Genomic DNA, 26760 nt, shown 5'->3' with positions numbered 1-26760 from the left:
TCGGAGCATGCGCAATGAGACTCTTATTCCCTGTGTTTTTGTTTTGGTGAATGAGATCTCTTTTCTTTTGACTTTGTGCTTATAAATGTAAACAGAATAACATCGATTTAACATCGAACGTAAAGCACCACTTTACAAAAGTAAAGTAAATTTTGCAGTATCGCACACCACTAGGCTCCACCAAAATCAATCAGTTCTTGCAAGTAGAACTGAGTCATGAATCATGTGGTGTATCGATTCGAAAATACCAAAATACCTAAATCTTTGAAAAGGAATCGACTCTTAAAGCTCAGAATCGACTCTCCAAGATGGCGATGGACGGGATGTCCACGTCCGCAGCGGGATCAGCATACCATCATGTTTCTGACTATTATCCGCGGAAACTTGGCCCGAAGCCGGACGTGGTGCCTTGTGGTGTAACCGAGAGGAAAACCGGCCCAGCAGATAAACCTGACATGGTCGCTGTGGATGTTATCCATTTTAAAGATTCTGGTGAGCGTTAGCTGCTAACGTTAGCCGCTAACGTTAGCCTACCTCGAGCGTTTGTTTGGGTTTAATCCCAAACGGCTCCGTGCGTCCTGTTTAAGTGCCCTACATAGGGCTTTGTGTAACGCGTGTTTATAGTAGGTAGTGCACTAGATTTCTAATGTAGATGTGTTTATGTTCCAGCCATATATGTTTGGTATATTTTAGCCAGTCAGCTAGTAAGTGTTTTTGAGATGTCGACCCAGCAAACGTGTTATATGTAGCCTCGACTTCTATATAAAGGCACTAAGTAGTGTAGAATATACCGGCTAGTTAGTGCACTAGCTCTGTCCTGTTTAAAGTAGTTTAGGATTGACCCAGTCATTTAAGTCATTTTCTTATTGTTCTTGCTATTACATATCAAATGGAACTATATGAAGAACATTAAACAATGACATAAGCAGATGTGCAGTTTGGCTTGTTTACATCCCCCTGTCTGTCACCTTTAGTACATGCCCTGGGTGGCAAGGTGGCTTAGTGGGTGGCACTTGCTCCTCACAGCAATAATGTGCTGGGCGCGATCATCAGGTGGGGTGGTCCGGGTCCTTTCTGTGTGGAGTTTGCATGTTCTCCCTGTGCCTGCGTGGGTTTCCTCCAGTTCAAAGACATGCAAGTGAGGTGAATTGGAGATACAAAATTGTTAATGACTGTGTTCAAGTAAACTTGTGAACTGATGAATTTTGTGTAACCAGTAACTGCCTGTTCTCTCATGAATGTACACAAAGTGTGTAAAACATACTGATAGATAGATAGATAGATAGATAGATAGATAGATAGATAGATAGATAGATAGATAGATAGAAAACACGTTATTGATTCCGAAGGAAATTGCAGTGTCACAGTACTTTACAAATTACACAAGGGAAGACAGACATTATTCAACACAATTAGACATAACAGGGCATAGGCAAAAGACAAGACATGACTAAAAACAGCAGCATATGTAATTATTTCACTAAAGAGATATTGCACAGAAAAAAGAAAAAAAAATCAGTCAACACTGTTCGGGTGGCATGAGATCCGTAGTGTTCCTGGAATAAGGAGAGTCATTGTAAAGTCTTACTGCAGTGGAAAGGAGAGATCTCACACGGCGCTCTTTAGAACAGCGCAGCTGTATCAGTCTACCACTGAACGTGCTTCTCTGTTTCTCCACTGTAGTGTAGTGTGCAGGGGGTGTGATGTATTGTCCATAATGGTAAGCAGCTTACTGAGTGTTCGTTTTTCTGCCACTTCATCCAGAGAATCCAGTTTGACTCCTACAACAGAGCCAGCCTGCTTAATCAGTTTGTTTATTTTGTTTATTGCACTTTTGTTGATGCTGTTGCCCCAGCACACAACAGCATAGAATATGGCACTAGCAACAATAGACTAGTAGAATGTCCATAGGAGTTTAGGGCACACTCCAAAGGACCTCAGTTTCCTAAGAAAGTACAAACGACTCTGTCCTTTCTTGAACACTGCACAGGTGTTAAAACTCCAGTCCAGTAATACTGGGGCAGTGTAAGACGGGATGATCACCTTTTTGATTTAGAAAGAACGGATTGGTTGTTGGTCAGGGTTTGTCACGTCACAAAAAAACGGTGTGAGCAAGCAGTCCAATAGCTTAAGGACAAGGTTTCTGCAACACAAATTTACTAGGGATTTAGGGATAAAATCACATGGGCTTGGGAATTCTTCTGATAACCAACATCAGCAACATGAAAAAGGACCATCCTGAAGTTCGAAAGGCAGTCATAGAGAATTAGGGATAGTATAGGTGTGTATTAACGCCAGTGGGATGGGTACATATGCTGCCATTTAGGCAATGACTTTTTCAGGGATGCCCCTGCATGTTTCAGCAAGATGATGCCAAGCCACATTTTGCATTTGAAGAAAACAGGGCTTTATAGTAAGACAGTGCAGGTGCTAGACCTGATAAGAAGGGACGGCTGAGGCCCTGCGATGGTTTGTGTCCTGTTGGGTTGTGTTGTGTTACTGCATTAGGTCCAGTGATTACAGGGAACCCATACCCACAGTGACCTTGACCTGACCAGGAAAATCAGAAAGTAAACCAATTATAGTCTGGAGCCTTTGTGACAGTTTTAAACACTGTAAACAAATTCTGTACCCTGCTGTATTTATTGTAAGCAGTTGCTACTGACTGACTCATGTATTTGTTGTTCATAGATACACCAGTTCACTGGAAGAAACAGGAAACAGACACATATGTTTTGGTAAGTTTATTTTAGCCCACAGAGCCGTTTTTATATTCAGTGCTTACATATCAGTCTTGTGTAGCAGTTTTAAGACATGTGACCTTCCCATATAGTCAGTGCCCTGATTAATCAACATTGCCTGTTAAAAACTTTAAGCTTGTTTTGTGAAATAAAAAATATAGTATGATTGTCATTTGTACATGGGATTCATCAGATGTCCTTGGTTTTTAGCAGAACCTCTGAATTACTGCAGCGCTCAGGTGGCTTAGCGCTAAATTAAAGTAGCCCACTATCACTGGGATCTAGGATTTGAATCCCCAACAGTGCAGTCAGGTGGTCGAACGTCTACATAGAAGGCGGACATAGAGGGCTGAAGCCTTGCGATGGTTTGGCGTCCCGTCCGGGGTGAATTCCTGCTTTGTGCTCAGTGTTTCCAGTGAAAACCGACCCTTCACAACCCTGACCAGGATAAAGCAGTGGCAAAACAAGATCGAATGAATAAATTAGTTACTGCACTTAACGTGAAGCTTAGTGACCCTGTTTCAATTGTTGTGTTAAGCCCTGTGCTTGTCCAAGCATATGTTGAGGCAGCTTGCTAATACACCTAATATAAACTAGTGAGTGTTTGGAGATAGACAATTATTACATTGATGTACACTGAGTGTGTCTCAGCTCTGCTCTCTAGTGTTTGATGATTGGAATGCATACACAAAGGTGTTAAACAGGACATCATGTCTCAAGGCAGGAAATAGGACATGGTCAGTAAGCTTTATGTTTACGCACTCATTCATAAAAGGTTTAAGCTTTGTAAAGGTTTTGTAGTTCCTACTGTAGTACTATTCAGTTTTTTTTCTACCTCTGCATTTGAATATTGCTTAATGAAAATGATTGTAATTAATGTGCAAGCAAAACATTATTAATTGTTATTGTTAATCAGTTTGAGGTCTGTTTAACTGCACATTCTGTTTTTGTTTCAGGGTACAATTCATCCGTTCCGTAAAACACAGAAGTCCATCTTGGGAAAGTTCATCCAGGAGTTTAACCTGGTTGCTTCAGATAGGCGGGTAAGGCTTTTTTTTTTGTAAGTTGTGTGTGTATGTGTTTTTTCCCCCTCCCAATCTAGTGGTATCTAATTACCCTATTGCATTATGCTTCCTCTCTACTGATGTTGACCTCCACTCTGACTGAGGAGAGCCGTGACCAACACACGCCCCCTCCGACACGTGTCCAGTGCCCAACGAGTTCTTATGTGGATCAGCTTTGTGTTTGGAGAGACACACCCTGATCCTCATTATTCCTCGTCTCTGTCCAGGCGCCATCAATCAGCCAGCATCAGTTATGAGGAATCCCCTGCTGCACCCTGCCTCTGAGCAACAAGCCAATCGTTGTTCATGTAGGCACCCAGCCGAGTTGAGATTCTAACCGACGAGTTCGAGATATCATCACTGGTGTGCTGGCGTGTTTTACCGTAGCGCCAAGTTGTGTGTTTTTATAACACACAACTTTTTATTTATTCCTGTTCAGATGCAAATTACATGATATAATCTTCCAACTTCAGCATTCTTACCTAGCAGTCAAGTGGATCACGTCTGCCAGGCCTCTCTTACAGTAGGTGTGTGTGTGTGTGTGTTGCAGTCATGGAAGGTCTTGCTCTTTGGAATATTAAATGTGATGTGCACAGCCTGCTTGTTGATGTGGTGCAGCTCAACAAACAGTATGGGTGAGTACACAGTACATAACATGCCATTTTTATGTTACGTTAGAATGGTTCATTAAAAAGCCTTACTTATTTAGGTGGCCTCACAGCAATAAGGTCCTGGGTTCGATTCCCAGGTGGAGCAGTCTGGTTTGCATGCTCTCCCCGTGTGTCTGCATGGGTTTCCTATGGGAGCTCCGGTTTTCTCACACAGTCCAAAGACATGCAAGTGAGGAAAATTGGAGATACAAAATTGTCCAGGAATGTGTTTGACTTGAACTGATGGACGTTGTGTAACCAGTAACCACCTGTTCTTTCATGAATGTAACCAAAGTGTGTTAAACAACACGTTAACAATTCTAATAAATAAATGTTAGGGCAGTTGTAGCTTAGTGGTTTAGGTACTGGACTAGTAACCAGAAGGTTGCCGGTTCAAGCCACACCTCTGCCAGATTGCCACTGTTGGGCCCTTGAGCAAGGCCCTTAACCTTCAGTTGCTTAGACTGTATGCTGTCACAACTGTAAGTCACTTTGGATAAAAGCGTCCACCAAATGCCAAAATAGTAACTGTAATGTAAATGTAAGTAAATCAATAAACAAGGGTCCTTTAAATTTAGGGTCCTGATTGAAACACATCTATTGACAGGAAAATACAGACATACTTCAGAGTCGTCTCAGATCACATAAATGTCACTTTGTTTTAATACTATTTGTTTTTGAGATGGAATGTCCAGCAAGCCCATGGTCAGGTGTCCAAATTCTTTGGACAAATGGCAAAATATTTGTGATATGGCAGGGGAATCGTCTTTATCAGATGAGTATTGATCATGGTGAACAGTGGGTTAAAACTTTGTCAGGGAAAAAAATGTCTGTGTAAGGAAAAGCACAGAAATGCAAAAAGACCAAAAACCGCAACATCAGACAGGAAACGGAGACTGCTCATGTATCGAACAGTGCGACGAAAACTGATCTCTGGTTCAATACTGACCACGCTGAGCTGCACAACTTCCTGAGGACAAAAAACCCAAAGCACAAGAGCGTGTTGGTACACTTTTCATACAGTGTTTATCCACATCGAAACGAGACACTAATATTAATGGCATTATGGGGAGGATTTGCTTTCTGTCGTTGCGTTCCCTTTGTGCTTCCAGCTATATGAATAAAATATGACATGCTCTACTGCGTTTGCACCATTATTTCCACAAATGCTCTATATACACTGATCAGCCATAACATTAAAACCACCTCCTTGTTTCTGCGCTCACTGTCCATTTTATCAGCTCCACTTACCATATAGAAGCACTTTGTAGTTCTACAATTACTGACTGTAGTCCATCTATTACTCTGCATGCTTTTTTAGCCTGTTTTTATCCTGTTCTTCAATGGTCAGGACCCCCACAGGACCACCACAGAGCAGGTATTATTTAGGTGGTGGATGATTCTCAGCACTGCAGTGACACTGACATGGTGGTGGTGTGTTAGTGTGTTTTGTGCTGGTATGAGTGGATCAGACACAGCAACGCTGCTGGAGTTTTTAAATACCGTGTCCACTCACTGTCCACTCTATTAGACACTCCTATCTAGTTGGTCCACCATGTAGATGTAAAGTCAGAGACGATCGCTCATCTATTGCTGCTGTTTGAGTTCATCTTTGAGATCTTCATCAGCGGTCACAGGACGCTGCCCACGGGGCGCTGTTCACAGTGAGGTGTTTTAAAAACTCCAGCAGCGCTGCTGTGTCTGATCCTCTCATACCAGCACCACACACACTAACACACCACCACCATGTCAGTGTCACTGCAGTACTGAGAATGATCCACCACCCAAATAATACCTGCTCTGTAGTGGTCCTAGGAGATTGCTTACCATTGAAGAACAGCATGAAAGGAGGCTAACAAAGCATGCAGAGAAACAGATGGACTACAGTTAGTAATTGTAGAACTACGAAGTTCTTCTATATGGTAAGTGGAGCTGATAAAATGGACAATGAGTCCATATTATATTTAAATATTAAGTCCAGGTGTTTCAGCCACACCTATTGCTAATTTGTATACAATCAATCCTTCATTCGGCCGCTCCTGTTAGGAATTGCCATAGCGGGTCATTCTTCTCCTGAACGTCCTCTTCTGTCTCCCCAGCCACCTCCTTTCCTCCTCCTGCCTGATGGCATTTTCCCCCCAATAAAACTCTCATCCCTCTTCTGCACATGCCCAAACCATGTCAATCTGGCCTCTCTAATTTTGTCTGTAAAACATCCAACATCCAACCTACTACATCTCTCTACTAATCTCTCTACTAATCCAGTTCTTAATTTATCCACCCTCGTTACTACCCACGAGAATAACAGCATCATCTTCTCCATTGATATTATATGCTTTTAACGTTTTGGCAACAAGAACATTTCCAAGGTTGTTTTTAGGCAATGCAACGAGGCCAGTTCTCGTATAACATATCAGTTCGTCCCAAAGGAGTTTTACACAGTTAAAGTCAGGCCGGCTAGACAAGTCTTTTGCAAGAACAGACAATTTTTTCCTGAATCTTAATTCCTTAGTGATCAAGTTTATTATTTATCTGTGCCCATATAAATATAGCATAACCATTCCTGTTAAAAATGGCATTAAATAGTAATTAAACCCAAATTTGTTCTTAACATAGCCTCTAGATCTGTTTTATTTCCTTTCTTGTATTAAATTTGATTCGGCTGATTATGTTTTGGCCTGTAATGCCGTACCCTTTTGTTTGTTTCTAAGAATGCAATTGATCCCTATGCTATGAGAAGACGAAAATTCAAAGCAGATGAGTCTGCAGGACGCCACTCGCTTTAGTCAGCTCGATCGGATCCAATTCTGCATCGAAGGGTTATATCAAGTTACGAGCTGTTAAAAATGTACTAACTATAATCCTAATATGGACATCCGACTTCTGTTAGGGCGTCTTTTACAGAACCACCTCAGACACAACCGTCTCTGTGCACAGTAAACACAATTATTATATAGTCACATAGGTATGTGCTAATAATTTTAGGCCGACTGCCAAACACTATTATATTGTTTACAATAATACTGTACCGTGATTTTTGTATGTTAAAAAAATAGCTGTGAGCTGCAAATAATAGTGTGTAAACCTGGCTGTCTTTAGATGCAAAAATGTTGAAAGAAAATGCAACTTTAAACAGAACTAACAAAAAAAACAGCTCTCTACTTTAGGTAGTGGGATTTCTAAGTAGTTTATGATCAGATGTCCATAACATTTTGGTCTTTTACGGTATAATAGCGCCTGCAATTTTATTGATGTAACAGCAGATGGTGATATTTCTACTTCATTGATCCTGTGGGCTATATTGGTAAAGGTGTGGCTGTTGATGTTGATGAGATTTCGACAAAGATCGAGATCCTTGCCCACTTGGTTTTGCCATCATCAGTGATGGCATAGTTACCTTGAAAAAGTAATCTGATTACTGATTACTCCTTTAAAAAGTAACTTAGTTACTTTATGGATTACTTGATTTTAAAAGTAACTAAGTTAGATTACAAGTTACTTTATTAGTTATTTAATGCGAAATATTTCAAAGATATTCCTTTGCAATACTTTATCATTTGGCTGCCAACTTGTGTGTACTGATGAGACTCAATTGAATCCCAGAACATGCCAGTGTGAATGCATGGAAAACAAATTTTAATTTTCTTTCAAGAATATGATACAGACTGACCAACACTATTACGCTAAATCAGCATTGAAAATTGACTTTACTTTTAATAGCCTTCTACAATGCTGGAGCTTCTTAAAACGGAAGATTTTCTTTTAAATAGAAGTGTTATTTACCTGCTATTAAACTGTTTTCCAACAAAATCCGCCCAATTTGGCGGATAATCGCCCAATCTGGCAACACTGGAATGCGCAGAGTCAGCTGGCGCTTTTACTCGTAGCGCGCCACGAATACTACTAAATAGTACTACTGTACTTCTGTAATGGTGTTGGTGGTTGACATTTATGTTAAGTGTATTACTGCACTGTTTTGGTGAAGAACTACTCATCTGAGGTGCGCTGCTCCTGCCTGCAGAAATGCTTCCGCAAAAAACTTGCCGGCAAAGCGGTGGTGGGGGGGCCAGAGGGGTGGCCGAAGATTACTTTATGGTGGCCATGGCAACCACTGGCCACCCCCTGGCTCCACCCCTGCCAAGAAGAAAGCAAAAATATCTTTTCACTAAGGAAAATGACAAAAATAGTAACGCACAGTAACTTGGATAAGTAACTTTAATCTGATTACTGGATTGGAAATAGTAACGCGTTAGATTACTCGTTACTGAAAAATGTGGTCAGATTAGAGTAACGCGTTACTAAGTAACGCGTTACAGACCATCAGTGGCCATCATAGTAACCAAAAGTTCATAATAATGAATAAAAAATTTAATCTGCTTAACGTTTAAGACCCATTCAGATTATCCCATAATTAGGGCCCTAATGAATTCATGTACTTATTTTCACCGACCTTGTTTTTCAAAAATCACAGACTTCATGGAAGATAAGTGCCGTATTTTGTGGCAGTCTTTAAATAACCCTCATAAATTGAATGATGTCTGTTAATTCACACATTCTCCTCTGTGTCCACATAATTGGTTGGGAGTTTTCCAAACTCAGTTACCCGAGTCGTGTTTTTAGCTGCTTTAGACTTCAACATCTTGGACATTTTCTCTAACCGATTGCTAGTGGAACCGAGCGTCGTTAGTATTTGCAGAGTTTTTAAAGAAGAAATAAACTGTACATAGACAAATTATCAGGAGAATAATACTTTACTGGCCCCTAAACACAAACTTTAAATTTTGAATTTCACAGCAGATTGCATATTACATTTCATGGTCCATGATGCAATTTTCACGGCCGTGATAAAGGTAGGTCCTTACCCATAATGGATCTAATCAGACTAAAAGTCAAATCTGATTTGGCATCAATTAAGAACTGCATGTCCAAATCGGCACTGATAATTACAACTATGAAGGAACATTTTTGAACCTTAAAGCTTGAGCAAGGGGCTGAAACAAGTCAAACTCCACTGTATTAGATAACATTTCCAATGAGTTCACTAATGCCAGTGTATTACTACGTATTTATGTTGATTTATTGTGGCATTAAATTGATTTAAAATTATGAGAAAATAGAGCAAAAACACATCAGGAACAAGTGCACAGTGCCTGAACATTACCACCCCTCTAGTTATTGATAACTGACTGCAGTCTCATTAAAATAGGGCTGTATGACTGTGAGATAATACGCTACGAGCTCCTGTGAGATTTGTTTGCTTTCTTCTATTCATTTCCGACAGCCTACTTAAAGTCTAGTGTTTCCTTCTCCATCTGTGGTTGTGCATTACATAGACTTAATTATTAATTAATTATTGTCTCAAGCCACCCACTTCTACCATTTCTTCTATCAAGTCTTTAATACATTGCACAATGTAACATCTTGCTTATAGAATGCATAAGCTGAGCATTTATCTCTAAAGAGAAGGTGCTGTAATCAGTGTGATTCAAGATTGATCTTTTTTAAGGGTTTTTCTCACTTGCTTATTAGTTTCGGTGTCAGTTTTTGTGTCCAAGTGCATTAAAGTGACCATGTGTAGTCTCTTCAGTCTCTGATAAAACAGCATAGGTTAATACCTATGAAGCTTGGATAAAATTGAGCATGTATACAGTGGGGTCAAAAAGTATTTAGTCAGCCACTGATTGTGCAGGTTCTCCTACTTAGAAAGATGAGAGAGGTCTGTAATTTTCATCATAGGTACACTTCAACTATGAGAGACAAAATGAGAAAAAAAAAATCCAGGAAATCACATTGTAGGATTTTTAAAGAATTTATTTGTAAATTATGGTGGAAAATAAGTATTTGGTCAATAACAAACAAGCAAGATTTTTGGCTCTCACAGACCTGTAACTTCTTCTTTAAGAAGCTCTTCTGTCCTCCACTCGTTACCTGTATTAATGGCACCTGTTTGACCTCGTTATCTGTATAAAAGACACCTGTCCACAGCCTCAAACAGTCAGACTCCAAACTCAACCATGGCCAAGACCAAAGAGCTGTCGAAGGACACCAGGAAGAAAATTGTAGACCTGCACCAGGCTGGGAAGAGTGAATCTACAATAGGCAAGCAGGTTGGTGTGAATAAATCAACTGTGGGAGCAATTGTAAGAAAATGGAAGACATACAAGACCATTGATAATCTCCCTTGGGGTCAAGATCTCATCCCGTGGGGTCAAAATGATCATGAGAACGGTGAGCAAAAATCCCAGAACTACACAGAGGGACCTGATGAATGACCTGCAGAGAGCTGGGACCAAAGTAACAAAGGCTACCATCAGTAACACACTACGCCGAGAGGGACTCAAATCCTGCAGTGCCAGGCGTGTCCCCCTGCTTAAGCCAGTACATGTCAAGGCCCTTCTGAAGTTTGCCAGAGAGCTTATGGATGATCCAGAAGAGGATTGGGAGAATATCATGTGGTCAGATGAAACCAAAATGGAACTTTTTGGTAAAAACTCAACTCGTCGTGTTTGGAGGAAGAAGAAAAACCCAAGAACACCATACCTACTGTGAAGCATGGGGGTGGAAACATCATGCTTTGGGGCTGTTTTTCTGCAAAGGGGACAGGACGACTGATCCGTGTTAAGGAAAGAATGAACGGGGCCATGTATCGTGAGATTTTAAGCCAAAACCTCCTTCCATCAGTGAGAGCATTGAAGATGGAACGTGGCTGGGTCTTCCAGCATGACAATGATCCCAAACACACCGCTCGGGCAACGAAGGAGTGGCTCCGTAAAAAGCATTTCAAGGTCCTGGAGTGGCCTAGCCAGTCTCCAGACCTCAACCCCATAGAAAATTTGTGGAGTCCGTGTTGCCCAGCGACAGCCCCAAAACATCACTGCTCTAGAGGAGATCTGCATGGAGGAATGGGCCAAAATACCAGCTACAGTGTGTGCAAACCTGGTGAAGACTTACAGGAAACGTTTCACCTCTGTCATTGCCAACAAAGGTTATGTTACAAAGTATTGAGTTGAACTTTTGTTATTGACCAAATACTTATTTTCCACCATAATTTACAAATAAATTCTTTAAAAATCCTACAATGTGATCATTTTGTCTCTCATAGTTGAAGTGTACCTATGATGAAAATTACAGACCTCTCTCATCTTTCTAAGTAGGAGAACCTACACAATCAGTGGCTGACTAAATACTTTTTGGCCCCACTGTACATACAAAAAAACTAATTTTAATGGAAATATGTGTATGTCCCAGCTTGTTTGGAAGCTGGTCTTAGAGTTTAGGGTCAGCCATTGTACAGCACCCCTGGATCTGTAAGGGTTAGGGGCCTGGTTTAACAGCCTAACTGTGTCTGCTTGGCAGATCTGGCATTTGAACCTTTCAGCTTATAGCCCAAAGGTCTTCCCACTGACCTACCACTGTTCCTATTTGAAACTAGGACTGTAATGGGAAAATTGCTTTTGGGTCTGCAATACTGGAAGAAAACAGGTTTGTAATCATGGAAACTTGTCTTGTTTTGGTGAGAACAAGATAGTTGGTCCACTAGATCCACTTTTTTAGCTGTTGTATGCTGGTGTTGCTTAAAAAATATTTTTGTGTTTTCCATTTGAACATTACAGGTCCTTCTAAAAAAATTAGCATATTGTGATAAAGTTCATTATTTTCCATAATGTAATGATAAAAATTAAACTTTCATATATTTTAGATTCATTGCACACCAACTGAAATATTTCAGGTCTTTTATTGTTTTAATACTGATGATTTTGGCATACAGCTCATGAAAACCCAAAATTCCTATCTCAAAAAATTAGCATATCATGAAAAGGTTCTCTAAACGAGCTATTAACCTAATCATCTGAATCAACGAATTAACTCTAAACACCTGCAAAAGATTCCTGAGGCTTTTAAAAACTCCCAGCCTGGTTCATTACTCAAAACTGCAATCATGGGTAAGACTGCCGACCTGACTGCTGTCCAGAAGGCCATCATTGACACCCTCAAGCAAGAGGGTAAGACACAGAAAGAAATTTCTGAACGAATAGGCTGTTCCCAGAGTGCTGTATCAAGGCACCTCAGTGGGAAGTCTGTGGGAAGGAAAAAGTGTGGCAGAAAACGCTGCACAACGAGAAGAGGTGACCGGACCCTGAGGAAGATTGTGGAGAAGGGCCGATTCCAGACCTTGGGGGACCTGCGGAAGCAGTGGACTGAGTCTGGAGTAGAAACATCCAGAGCCACCGTGCACAGGCGTGTGCAGGAAATGGGCTACAGGTGCCGCATTCCCCAGGTCAAGCCACTTTTGAACCAGAAACAGCGGCAGAAGCGCCTGACCTGGGCTACAGAGAAGCAGCACTGGACTGTTGCTCAGTGGTCCAAAGTACTGTTTTCGGAAATCAAGGTGCCAGAGTCTGGAGGAAGACTGGGGAGAAGGAAATGCCAAAACGCCTGAAGTCCAGTGTCAAGTACCCACAGTCAGTGATGGTCTGGGGTGCCATGTCAGCTGCTGGTGTTGGTCCACTGTGTTTTATCAAGGGCAGGGTCAATGCAGCTAGCTATCAGGAGATTTTGGAGCACTTCATGCTTCCATCTGCTGAAAAGCTTTATGGAGATGAAGATTTCATTTTTCAGCACGACCTGGCACCTGCTCACAGTGCCAAAACCACTGGTGAATGGTTTACTGACCATGGTATTACTGTGCTCAATTGGCCTGCCAACTCTCCTGACCTGAACCCCATAGAGAATCTGTGGGATATTGTTAAGAGAAAGTTGAGAGACACAAGACCCAACACTCTGGATGAGCTTAAGGCCGCTATCGAAGCATCCTGGGCCTCCATAACACCTCAGCAGTGCCACAGGCTGATTGCCTCCATGCCACGCCGCATTGAAGCAGTCATTTCTGCAAAAGGATTCCCGACCAAGTATTGAGTGCATAACTGAACATAATTATTTGAAGGTTGACTTTTTTTGTATTAAAAACACTTTTCTTTTATTGGTCGGATGAAATATGCTAATCTTTTGAGATAGGAATTTTGGGTTTTCATGAGCTGTATGCCAAAATCATCAGTATTAAAACAATAAAAGACCTGAAATATTTCAGTTGGTGTGCAATGAATCTAAAATATATGAAAGTTTAATTTTTATCATTACATTATGGAAAATAATGAACTTTATCACAATATGCTAATTTTTTGAGAAGGACCTGTATTGTGCTGCAGCAAGCGTCGCCTCTCTGACAGCATCAGCATCTCAGTTTACCTCTCAGATCAGCTCGTGTCAGCAGGGCCAGTGTCCTTTCTGATTCTTCTGTTTCCCCCCAGCAGGTGTTACCTTGTAGTCAATCGATAAGGCTTTTGGTTTACATCGGGGCCGATCTATCGTCATTTCAACATGCCGCGTCAACAGACACCCGAGCTCGATGACGGACGAGCACTGCAGTTTGCAAATTCTCGCCCCTGTAATGAAAATACTCGGTTGTTCAAGCCACACAGTGGAAAACATATCATGTCTGGGCCTTCACGACTTGATGCTCCTGTTTTGAATAACCAGGCAGCGCTTAATGCTTTTTTAATGGATTTTTCGGTCCCATAGCGGTGCAATAGAGAAGGGTACGGGGCCAGCTAACTTTGGTCGATTCGACGAGTTTTGGTGCTCGGAGCCTGCAGACATTTATTAAATATTCATATCATGAGTCCGGCTCTGTTTACCAGTGCTGCGTCTCCTCTCTCTTTTTTTTTTTTTATCCCCATTGATCGAGTCTGTAAACATACACAAGTGACCTTAATCTGCTCACAATATGCTACAAGGGTTCGGATCTCTTCCGCTGGGATTTGGCTCTCTATCACTATTCAGTGTTTTGCAGACGTGTGTCACTGGTCTAAATGGATTTCCATTCCTAGCATGCTCACATCTGTTTTTACACCATATGGCTGAAAGTATTTGGACACCAGTTCTAAATATTGAGTTAAGTTGTTTTAACCACACACTTAATGATATGAAATGCATTTTTTTAGTTCAACCCCTCAACCTCACTGAGAAATTTGGCATTAATTGGTATAAATTTGTTACAAGACAGTCATTCCTGTCTGACAAGCCTGACATTACAAGTGGTCTTTTAAATAAATAGGCCCACAGTCACTGCAGGTTTTCATACCAGCCATGCAGGAGCTTTAACTGGTTTTATTAATCAGCAGTTTGAAGACCAAGACCAAGATTTGTATGAGCACATGCAGCTGGTTTTGGGAAACAGTAAGTAGGACTGATCTAATAGGAAAAAAAATGCAGAGTAATAATAGACCATGTAGTATCAAACTGCAAGCTGTACCCCCCATGTATGATGGGTGGCAGGTTAAAGCTCTGAAGAGTTTGTAGTGGAAAAACCCTTAATGAAATACCTCAGATATCGGATTGTGGGTAGAAAAGAGTTTTAATCTTGTCTGCCGAGAAGGATCACACCGACAGAGACTCTGTGAATGCTATAACATAAGAAAAAATAAACACTCATATACTTTCTTGTAGGACAGTGGAAGATTCCATAATTAATATAGATTTCTTAGCTAGAACATAGGAACTGGTCTCAATCTGCTCGAACTGGGTTTTAAATGTCATATAACGCAATTGACGCACTTCTTATCACGTACCCATCCAGTTACATTCTACTGAAGCAGTATTCCAGTATTGGAATATGACTACTGGCAATCATGCCCTAAGTATATCTACAATTTTAAAGTAGTAATTGATTATGCATTAACACTTCTAGTGTAAATGAACATTTTTCTCTTAAGTTTTGCTTGTCGGTGGCATTGCTAAACATTTTCTATTCCATTTTTTTTAAATATACATCCACCGTCAACAAATCTAGTTTTTCCACAGTCATTTGTACAGCATACAAATAAAACCTGCTTATTATTATTAAGAGTGCCGAGGCACCACCAATACAACTATCCAGTAATTTGTCATTTTATTTGTTTTTTTGTGTGTTTAGCTTTAACTGCGTACACATACCTCACCATATTTGATCTCTTCAGGTAAGTCTCTTTAATATTCCTGACATTAAGTCTTTTATTTTACTAGTGATTTATTATGTGCTTAGTAGTTAAGCTCTTAATTCTTGAATTTATCCAATTCAGTTTGATCACGTGCCTCATCAGCTCCTGGGTGACCATGAAGAAACCAAGTCAAGCTTTTTCGTTTGGGTAAGTGCAGATATGACCAATGGCTAAAGTATTTATTCCTCATGTGCTGTTTGGGGTTCCTAACCCTTATCAGTCAGCTTAATTTTTCATGACTTTTTCAAATTTTATGGAAACTTCTAATAAACAATATATTTATATTGATGTTGTTTTCCAAATGCCACCTAATTTAAACACTTCTATTTGGGATCTCAGAGACCCTAGCTACAGGAAGATTAACTCGAAAGAGGCCCTGAATATTCTGTAATAACTCTCGCTAGAATTAAGCAATCTGAATGACACCGTGCAATGTGCTCCTCAGTATATGGAGCTTCGAACAAGCTGGGATGCCCCTGCGTCGGAACGATGAAGTAGGCACCAGACAGCCATTGCGGCGTTTAACCTCGGTTTGCAACTTCCGAATGCATACCCGATACCCCTGCACTCTCATCAGGATGGTGGTGTACAGTATTGAGCAGCGCATCTTCATGATTCGAACCTATTGGGTCACCAGTTCATTTAAGTGAAAAGTCAATTGGAATAAGCCTCACACTGTGGAGGATTTGAAGGAAAACATCCAACATGAAATTGCTGCTGTTCCCCCTGATATGCTTGCCGATATGTTCAGGAACATGGAGCGCTCAAGACGTAACAGCATCTTTTTTTTTTTTTTTTATATTCTAAGATAATAAATAAATGTAGGTTTATTCCCCATAGCTGTACAAACTTATTTTTATTTAGCAAATGAGATGTATATAAAATCTGACCAGGAGTTGAAACTTTTAAATTAGCTTGTGCTTTTCCAGAATGTATCTTTGCCCATTTACTGTTAATAGAAGTGAGTGTGTTCTGTGTGTTTCTTCAGATTCGAGCGTTTTGAGGTGCTAGCGGTGTTTGCCTCCACAGTGCTGATTCAGCTGGGCGCGTTGTTCATTCTGAAAGAAAGGTTATAAGCTCTTATGTCTGCTTTGTGCTTAATGTCTTTATTAAATCATGTATGGATTGCAGTGCACAATGCTTTAAAAAAACCTGGTTAGGACTTTATTGATGATTACGGTCGTTGATCTGTGTCACTCTCTGTAGTGTTTTTACCTGTGGTGTAACGTTTAGTGTTCTTTCTCTTGGCAGTGTTGAACGCTTCATGGAGCAGCCGGAGGTGCACACGTAAGCATGTTTATACATTTTTAATAAGCATAACTACAGAGTTCTCTCTACATGGTTTACATACACTTGTAAGAGACAGAAATGGCATGGCATGGCAGTATTGAATTAAATGATTTAACAGTGTCATAGCTTCTTGTGAAGCTGGGTTTGATGTGTTCTCCTCATTTCTTTATTTTCCACCAGCTAAAATATACAAAATTCAGATTGACTATTTTAAATTGCCATTAGATGTCAGCTAGCTATTAAAAGATCGTGTTTCTGAGAGTTTTTGACTTGACATTTTTAGTCAAAAGTGTGTCTCAGTTGTTCAGTCACAGTTTGTGGACAACTAACCAAACGCATGTTGGACACCCCATTGGCATAATGGAGTTATATCTGACTATAACTGCTACACTGTTCTGTGAAGGCTATCCTAACCCTTTGGAATGTCTGTGGGAATTTGTGCTCATTCAGATAAAAGAGCATGTGTTTAGGTCAGGTACTAATGTTGGACGAGCAGATCTGGCTTGCATTCCCCATTTTAGTTTATCCCACAGATGTTCAGTGTGGTTAAGGTTAGGGCTCATGGGGTGTCCACATACATTTAGCTTTATTGTGAATAAATCCCAGATTCTTGTTTTTGATTGCCTTTTACAAAATGTCCCAAAGAAGGTCCTGGGTTCAATCCCCAGGTGGGGCGGTCCAGGTCCTTTCTGTGTGTAGTTTGCATGTTCTTTCCGTGTCTGCATGGGCTTCCTCTGGGAGCTCCCACAGTCCAAAGACATGCAAGTGAGGTGAATTGGAGATACAAAATTGTCCCTGACTGTGTTCGATATAACCTCTATGTCATGAATGTAACCAAAAAACATGACAGTAAAATCCTAATAAACAAACAAACAATACAAAATGTCCCAACTTCTTTGGAATTATGTTTGTAGTATTGATGATTATAATTCTCTTTTTAAAATAGATTATTCTTTGTAAGTGTAAGAATTTAAGTTATTTTAGTGTACTTGTTAACTCTGTTAACCGCACCAGGGCACAGCAGCTAACCTCCCTGTTCCAGCAGATAAACTTCTCATAGTGCTTAGCCTCTCATCTGCCGTAATGGGATTTCCAGCTTATCACTCCCTGTTCCTCAAAACCAGAAGATTAATAATCAAATGTTCCAAACAAAAGAAGTTCACACACTTTTCAAAGCCTTGCAAACTTCTCGTGTGTAGAATTTCTCCCATCACACATGTAGAAAGTAATCTCATCATGAATTGGGTTAATACTGTACTGTTCCACATCCAGACCACCTGCAATATTTAATGCAGCAGAAACATATTCCTGACCTGACCTTACTACTGTGTGTGCTGAAATGTGGTGCAGTCAGTGTTATGGTTATAAATGGATTAAATGTGCTACTGTTTAGGTCAGATATTTTACCTCTTTCAGTTTTATTTTGGGTTGTTTTTTTTTTACAGGGGGCGCCTGTTAGTTGGAACCCTCGTGGCTTTGTTTTTTAACCTTCTGACTCTGCTGTCAGTGAAGAACAAGCCCTTCGTCTACGTTTCTGAAGGTATGCTTGCTTAACCGTACTCCCAGTGCAAAACATTCCACTTTTACTTTATCAAACCAACTTGAATTCCCATTAAGCTATAAAGCTTTCTTTGCCATTGCCTGGTACCCTGCAGTACTATACTGTATGCATCCCAATCCAAATCTATCCTTGTCATCTGTTAGGCTGTTGTCTGTTTTCAATAGCACAAGTAGTCAGATTTTGCTGAAGGTGAAGCAGTAAAATACATGATGGTAACTGTAAACACTCACAGTAGCAACAGCATCATGGTTTGGGTTTTAAACACACCACTCGCATTGTCTTGCTCCAGTGGAGATTGCGTTCGACCAGTCAATCATCCGTACTGTTTCTCATTCCACCCATACAGCCCAACTCGACCATGCTTGCTTGCTGGCCAAGTTGGGTAACCAGATTTATGTCCAATACAGGTTACTTGGCGGTGAAACAACTACTAAAGCATCGAGTATCAAAGGGGACCATTCAGTGGAAAAGGTCGCAACATGCAATATATGGCTGAAAAAAAATATGGACGCCTTACCATGAGCTTTGTAGACATACCATTCCAAAATCATGAGTTACCTTTAAGGAGGGAGGGCTTTCTACAATATTTTAAACAACAGTGCCTGTTGTAATTTGGACCCATTTAGTGAAAAAACCAGGCACTGATGTTGGACAAGAGGTCATGGCTGGCAGTTCAAATTTTAGTTTGTCCTGAAGGTGTCCAGTGGGGATTGCTCTGTGCAGGCCACTGGTGTTATTCCACACCAAACTCTGTCTGAACCGGGTATTCCACTTGGAAGCATAAAACGTATTTTATTTATATGATTAACATTGAGTATGATTAAAACAGTTGAACTTAATAATTAGTGTCCAAAGTTTTGTCTTTATTGTACTGTGATTCTGCTTTGCTGACTATGGGTATTTGATAGTGTTTCAGTTTATGTTCCATTGGTTTCAGTATTTATTTAAAATCTGCGCTATAGGTGCGTTGATGTGTGTCCCAGTGGCTAGGTTCACATACTGCTATGCTCCTTCTGTACTGGGATTTGAACCCCTAGAATTGTTACCAGCAGTTTGTTTCCTGCTATTACACCAGTCAAGCTTACAAAAAAACTTAAGAACTGACTAATGTGTAACCTGTAACTACCTGTCCTGTCATGTTGATCATTGGCTTTTATTAGCCAGAGCCAGGAATGATTGCTGCTATTTCTTACTGTAAATTAAAATTACTGGTTTTGGAATGGAATGTTCGACAGGCTCATTGTCAGGTGTCCACATGCTTTTGGCCATATAACAATGATAAGCTTGATGATAAAAATTATAAAAACTTAATGATAAAACTTACATTTATTAAAGTGTTTTTGGACAAAAAGGTGTGTTTTAATCTAAGAATGTGATTAATCTAGATTAATCTCTGACTTCTGTTGTAAATTATTTGTGGCACCAGCAATAAAATTCCTAAATGACACATAAGAACATTTATTTAAGTATAGTGTGTTGGAGTAAACGAGTATCCCACTTTAGGCAACAGCTGGCATGATTTTGACCCCCCACCTGATCAAATGACAGATCGGCTACTGTTACTTCAGTCACCAACCACAACACTTAGAGTTTACTGAGTTTATCTCCTCGATTTCGTTCTTGTTTCTTTCCCCAACAGCTGCCAGCACCAGTTGGCTCCAGGAGCACGTGGCCGACCTAAGTCGAAGGTAAGCTCTCATTTCGCTGACTCCTCCATCTCTAGTGATCTTTATCTTTTGAGTCGCAATCAATTCCTACAGCTTTGAGAACTGGAGGAAAAGAATAAAAATACATATAAATAATCTGAAGAATTAGATTTGCAGATTTACACCACATGAAACACAAATCAGCAAATGCCGATTATTAAGTTTCAGCCTGTAGGTTTTGAACCCCTCAAAAGTTAAAACATTCCTTATAATTACACTTTTGACCCTGGAAGCAGAGCTAGAGGCAAAGGTCGAGTCCTGCATGGATGTTCATGACCTCCCAGCTGGTGTGATTAAAGGTCAATGAGCTCATTTGTTGTCTGATTTACCACATCAGGGTTGTTTTACTTTTTCATAGCTTCCTTTCTTTTTTTTAAAGAATATGCTTTACTACTCAGATGACTTCTGAATAAAATGTGAATATAGTTTCAAGATCTCTTCAAAGGTCTTGCATCCACCCCCCACATACCAAGGGGCACACATTGATGCACGTACTCACGTTTTGGATGTAGTTTTTTTTTTTCATTTGTCTGCCATTTTTAGGGGTTGTCAAAGTAATGTAATGTGAAGAGGGAACGACCATCCCTGAACCGAGGGGATCTTACAACGCCGTGATAGGAGCTATACCCCAATCATATGTGAAAGGCACACATGGCCATTGTAATTAATGGTCATTGTGATTTGCATATGGACCTGATCACCAGTTTCATTGTTATGCAATGGGCGGTGATCGGTCGTTATGCAAATCGTCTGCATATAAGGTTGGGGTATACACCACCAGCTCAGAATGAAGAAGTCACTTGGATGAGTGACGAAACGTATCTCTACAACAAACTTGTGTCCAGATGAACTGATTCACCTTTGTGGACTTGAGTACCTGGATTACTGAGCATGCATCAAGAGTTGTCATGTAGATAATTCTGGTTCATCATACCTGTTTTGGCAGAGGTTTTATGCTGTGTATTATGGGTATTATTATTTTTATCAGGGCCTGACCGAGAGCGTCCTGACAAGTGTACAACCCAATGGCTTTGCTGTTCAGCACCAAGGGTTTGCATTTCTGCACCTGGCTTGTTTTGTTTTTGTTGTTGTTTGTGGTCTTTTTTTATGTAATTTTTTAAGTGTGTCAGGGTTCCTACTAGGTGGGTAGCACCGCTGCCTCGCAGCAAGAAGGTCCAGGGTTCGATTTCCAGGCAGATTTCTGTTTGGAGTTTGCATGTTTTCCCTGTGTCTGTGTGGGTTTCCTCCAGGTGCTCCGGTTTCCTCCCACAGTCCAAAGGCTTGCAGTCAGGTTAATTGGAGATACAAAATTGCCCATGACTGTGTTTGACACTGAACTTGAACTGATGATCTTGTGTAACCAGTTACTACCTGTTCTGTCAGGAATGTAACCAAAGTGTGTCTAATTATATAAAAATAAAATGCACTTTTTTAAATGTCTTTTATTTATTTATATATACTTGGATTTCAGTCCTCTGACGTTGTATATTTAGACTTTGTTTTAGACATAGAGTAATGGAATTTTAATGTAATTACTCACCCGTCGTCTTCTCATCAAACCACAGTCATTCTGTTTTCCATGTGGCCTTATTACTTCTATGGTGTACCCTTCCACTTACACATGTAGACCTGTCTTATTCAGTTTATATAATATAAACCTGGCCCCAGCTAAAAAAAATATTGGTGCACTGAGTGTATTTAAAGTCTGGATTGACGTTTTAGATGACATATCAAAACTTTGTTTACTTTGCCATAATCCCATGTATTCCATTTAAAAGCAGGCCAGGATTAAAACACTGGAAAACAAGCGGAGAGAATCTGTGCACTGTGCAGGTTCCACTCTGAATACCAGTGCACCACAGAGATTATTAGATTATCAGGGTTTAAATAATCTGCCATGCGACAGCCTGAGCTGAAGTGAAGGAGTTATTATAATGGTGATAGGATTCAATTTATAATGTGTGGGATTTGCAGGTGTATTTGATTATTTTGTCAACATTGGTTTAATCCGTAATCTCGTTGTATTTGGATTTTGTTTGTTTTGGGAATCTGGCTCTGAGGTGCGTTAATCAGAGTTGGCACACACTTTTATTCAAAAGCATGTGCGGTTATACTGACAGGATACTTTTTCAACTGTGGAGACCCAAATTTGTGACTTGGCTGTGCTACCCACCTGGTTGGGCTCTATACAGACACAGTTGGGTGGATTCACATCCATGCCTCTGCGACGCTGACACATAGGAATATATAGATAACATAGCATAGCCATCTGTACTTATTAAAGCTCACAGTTGAAATCCACCACTTTCCAGTACAGATGAGATTTTGTTGCTGAAGCCCTCCTTGATCTCAGAGTATTCATCCCAGAGGTGTTTACTGGGGTTGTGGCACATTGGCTTTGTGCAAGCCACTAAAGTTCCTCCACACCAAACATGTCAAACCTTGTGTTTATGGACCTCCACAGGGCCACAGTCATGGCCCTCATCTTACTTTTGCCACAATATTGAAAGCACATGATTTATTAATGTAAATTATTTTTAACACAGTGAAGGTGATAAACAACTGAACTCAATAATTAGGAGGAGTTTAGACACACAGTGGGATCCTAAAGTCTGAGACTAGTGACCATGCTTCTGTATTTGCATTTTTCTTGATTTGTACATAGTAATGCTGGAACAGGAAAGGGGCTTCCCTAAACTGTTGCTGCAAAGTTGGAAGCATATCATTTTCTTTGTGTTTGCAGCCTGTGTGGAATCATCCCAGCACTGAGCAGTGTGCTTTTACCTCGAATGAATCCTTTTGTCCTGCTCAACCTGGCTGGAGCCTTTGCACTCGGGATCACATACATGGTCATTGAGATTAAGTAAGTGCAACATTCCTACCCTAGATCTTTTTCTTTGCTGTAGTAAAACATCATTCCAAATTCCACAGATGATTAATCACCTGGTGAGACAGATGCCTTTTTGCTATTGTATGACCAATGTAAAAATTAAATATATTAAATAGCTTTTGTTCATTTGTCTTTTTAAGCAGCATGGCCTTATTGTTATTTAATGCTCTTAATTACTCCTCTTTTTGTGATCTGCCACCTTGAATCTTACCCCTGGTATCACAGCAAACAGTCCTGCCATTTTTATTTTAGTATAATTTTAAATTAATCACAATGATCTGTGTGCTTTCGCAGCAACTACAACGCTGTCGACACTGCATCTGCGGTAGCGATTGCTCTGATGACCTTTGGCACCATGTATCCCATGAGTGTGTACAGTGGAAAAGTCCTTCTCCAGGTATGCTGCTGTATGATAAACTGATTAGAACATCAAGGCATCAGGTCATTCTTAAAAGAAAAGAAAACTGTCTGTTGACTTTGTCTTACAGTGCCGTATGGGGGAAATGTGCATTGCTGGTCTGTCGGGGGTAGGGTTTTATTTTCCAACATCATTGGGAAATTCACAGCTTAAACCACTTCCTACATACTAAATTGTATAGAAAATAGTCGTTACATAAATGTTGTACATGTTTTATTTGATATATTTAGTATAAAATGATGTATATTGGGACACAGCCAGCCACCAGATTTTTTTTTTTTTACTGAATATGTGAACTGAAAATATTCATATTTAATTATATATCCTAAATTTGCAATTAGATCAATGTGCAGGACACTTTGCACAATAAAAAAATGCAATTTAAAGTTAATTTTCATATACATTTATACACATAATGTTCTGGTGACAGAAATGGCACTGATTCGGCGGAATGGCCCATGAAGTTTTATTTGGCTAGGTACTCAAATATAGTCAGTAAAAAACTGCCACTTCTTACTGCCAATCCCTGCTGCTGTATGAGGTTGCCAATTAAACAGTGGGAAGAGACAGACACACACACAGCTCACCTAAAATGTATAATTGTGATGTTTATAGAATTATATAAAATATACAACATAAAGGTTTTTTTCCGCTATGTGAAATTAATCCAATATGTGAAAAAAATACTGGTACTGGTCGAGTTTTCCTTGGTGGAACGAATATGAAATTTTGACCATAGCTTTGCTGGCATATGTTTTGCAGAATGACTAATTTTTTGCATTTCGTTCCATACAGACCACCCCTTCTCATGTTATTGGACAGCTTGACAAACTGCTTCGAGAGGTGAGTTTTAGAATATTTGGCAGAAAAAACTGTGTTAAATTACACTTACTTACATTAGGCAATGACACATTATGATTGTGAGTGGCTCGGTGGGTAGCACCATTACCAGGTGGAGTGGTCCGGGTCCTTTCTGTGTGGAGTTTGCATATTCTCCTTGTGTCTGCGTGGGTTTCCTCCCACAGTCCAAAGACGTGCAAGTGAGGTGAATTGGAGATACAAAATTGTCCATAACTGTGTTTGACATTTAAAAAAACTTAAACTGATGAATCTTGTGTGACCAGTAACTACTGTTCCTGTCATGATAAATAACATTCTGATTCTGACTATTTTGTATGTTTTGTTTAGGTCTCTACACTGGATGGTGTGTTGGAAGTCCGGAATGAACATTTCTGGACTGTGGGTTTTGGCTGTCTGGTGCGTCCTCAGGTTTTCCATTTATTATCCCTAATATGTTCAGTAGTGGTTCTGTTCTTTCAGTTGTATAGACAGTCATTTACAGATGATCATGTGATCAAAAACTTCTTAAATGTCTGTAAACTGCTTTTTAAAGTTCTGTATAAAGCTTCAACTACATTTTACTTCATTTCTTCATAAGCAAATGAATGATTCAATTTGCTTTATATATTTCATGCAGTTTCTCATTCTTCGACGTCTGAAATTTTTGTTTCAAAATGCAGGCCGGCTCAGTTCACGTGCGCATCCGACGAGATGCCAACGAACAGATGGTTCTGGCTCACGTCATGAACCGCCTCCACACGCTCGTCTCCACACTCACCGTCCAGATCTTCAAGGACGATTGGGCTCGTCCGTCCCTGACCACTGGAACGCTCAACCTCTCCGATATGGCCATCTCATCTGTAAAACAACCTGACGAGCCAGAGCCGCTCACTTCAACCCCATCCAAACCGAGCAGCCCGCCACCCGAATTCTCCTTTAACACGCCCGGCAGACACGTGCGCCCCGTCGTGCTCCCCAACGTACATCAGCAACGTCCTTATGGCTTCGGACTTGCTTATGGATCCTCTGCTTATGCTGCGATGCTCAATCAGGGCTTTGCGCAGCCAGCAGGTGGCCTGGGTGTTGGCATGGGATTGGGGACGGGACCGAGAATCCCTTCAGTTCAAGGGTACAGGACTTCATTTAGTGCAGCTCCAAACAGATACAGCAGCAGTCTGCTACCCACACAGACTAATTTCTACAAGCCCTGATTTCTGCCACTGTCCTTAATAGACAAGCTGTCTTATAGAGGGTGAGGACGATACAATGACTGTTTATTTATTGAATAGGACCAAGAGGCTTCTCTTTAATCCATTTTGTAAAAGTGATATCTTTTTATTTATCTATTACAGAGATGGTAGACAAGATGGCGAGGGGAATAGTTATAAATCAACAGGGTTTTTAATGCATTTTTCCTCTTGTTTTTGCCTCCCCGATCTAGTCGTATCCAACTGCCTGATCATATTTCATCTCTACTGCTGCAGACCTCCACTCCCGACCGATGGGGACTGTAACTAACACATGCCACTCCGACATATCAGCTGTAGGTTCATTTCACCTGCACAAGGCTGATTCATATGGGGATCCGTATCGCGCATGGAGAGTCATGCACTGATCTCCATTATCCCCCATCTCATTCTGAAGGCGCCATCGATCAGCCTGCGGAGGTTGTAGCTGCAGCAGTTATGTGGGCTAGCGTGCTTTACCACTGTGCCACCCGAGTAATCTAAAAACATATTTTGTATATAAGACTCGAGTTGGATGAGTCGCTTTAACACAATACAGTAGTGGAAACTAACTACACCGTATGCCCTTACCGACGCGGCCCTCTTAGTTATCCAAGCTTGGGACCAGCACTAAATGTGCACTGATGTGTCTCTCCCAGTGGATTGGATCATGCAACACCCTGAACCTTCTGTATTTGGAAGCCGGGATACCAGCAGTGTGGAGCTTACCATTTACGCCAGTTATAACCCGGAAACCAACCCTAGTCCAGAGACTCTCATTCTCGGGGTTGGGATCACACATAGGGTCACCTGAGATGCAAATACTGTTCATGTAAAGCAATAGGAAAATTAATCTGCCAGAAATAAAAATCATACAATATAATTCCAAAATAAATGTTAACAATTTTAGTCTAGACCTTTCAATCAGCTCCTATTCTAATCACGGCAGTATTAGCATAGTAAATGCATAGTAATTATTTTCTTGGTAGCTGCTGATGAGCATGTTTTTGGTTATAAGGAATCTCTTTTGCTATATCCTCATCAGCGCACTGAAGAATAAAAAGTCCATGACATGTTAAACAGGGTTCTGGTGGGTTTTTGACAAAAAAAATTTTTTTCTACAACTGACATGTAGAGTTATGATTAATAAAACCAGTATTTCAATCTAAAAAATATATTTAGGCTGATGTGACTGCAGGGATTTGCTTCTGTTCAGCCACAGAATCATTGAGACGAGCACAAACTCTTCAGCGAAGTATTTCAAAAATGATAATAAATCTGCAAATGTAAATGCACAGTTTTACACTGTCTGGGTTTGTCATTTAAAAATACAGTGTG

At 40.4% G+C, this 26760-nt stretch overlaps 1 protein-coding gene across 1 annotated transcript; it reads left to right on the top strand.

The window, feature by feature from the left end:
• The first annotated feature begins 308 nt into the window (after positions 1–308).
• On the top strand, positions 309–26502 carry slc30a6 (solute carrier family 30 member 6). Its single transcript, XM_063008759.1, has 15 exons — positions 309–492; positions 2692–2738; positions 3698–3784; positions 4356–4440; positions 15428–15470; positions 15573–15638; positions 16480–16560; positions 16743–16778; positions 18227–18321; positions 19982–20030; positions 22792–22911; positions 23233–23335; positions 24152–24199; positions 24545–24613; positions 24877–26502. Exons 1-15 carry the CDS (start codon positions 309–311, stop codon positions 25405–25407), a joined length of 1644 nt encoding a protein of 547 aa, XP_062864829.1. The 3' UTR covers positions 25408–26502.
• The last annotated feature ends 258 nt before the right edge of the window (positions 26503–26760 follow it).

The sequence above is a fragment of the Trichomycterus rosablanca genome, chromosome 14 (assembly GCF_030014385.1).
Source record: "Trichomycterus rosablanca isolate fTriRos1 chromosome 14, fTriRos1.hap1, whole genome shotgun sequence".
Classification (NCBI taxonomy): Eukaryota; Metazoa; Chordata; class Actinopteri; order Siluriformes; family Trichomycteridae; genus Trichomycterus; species Trichomycterus rosablanca.
This window is presented reverse-complemented; position numbering and strand designations above follow the sequence as displayed.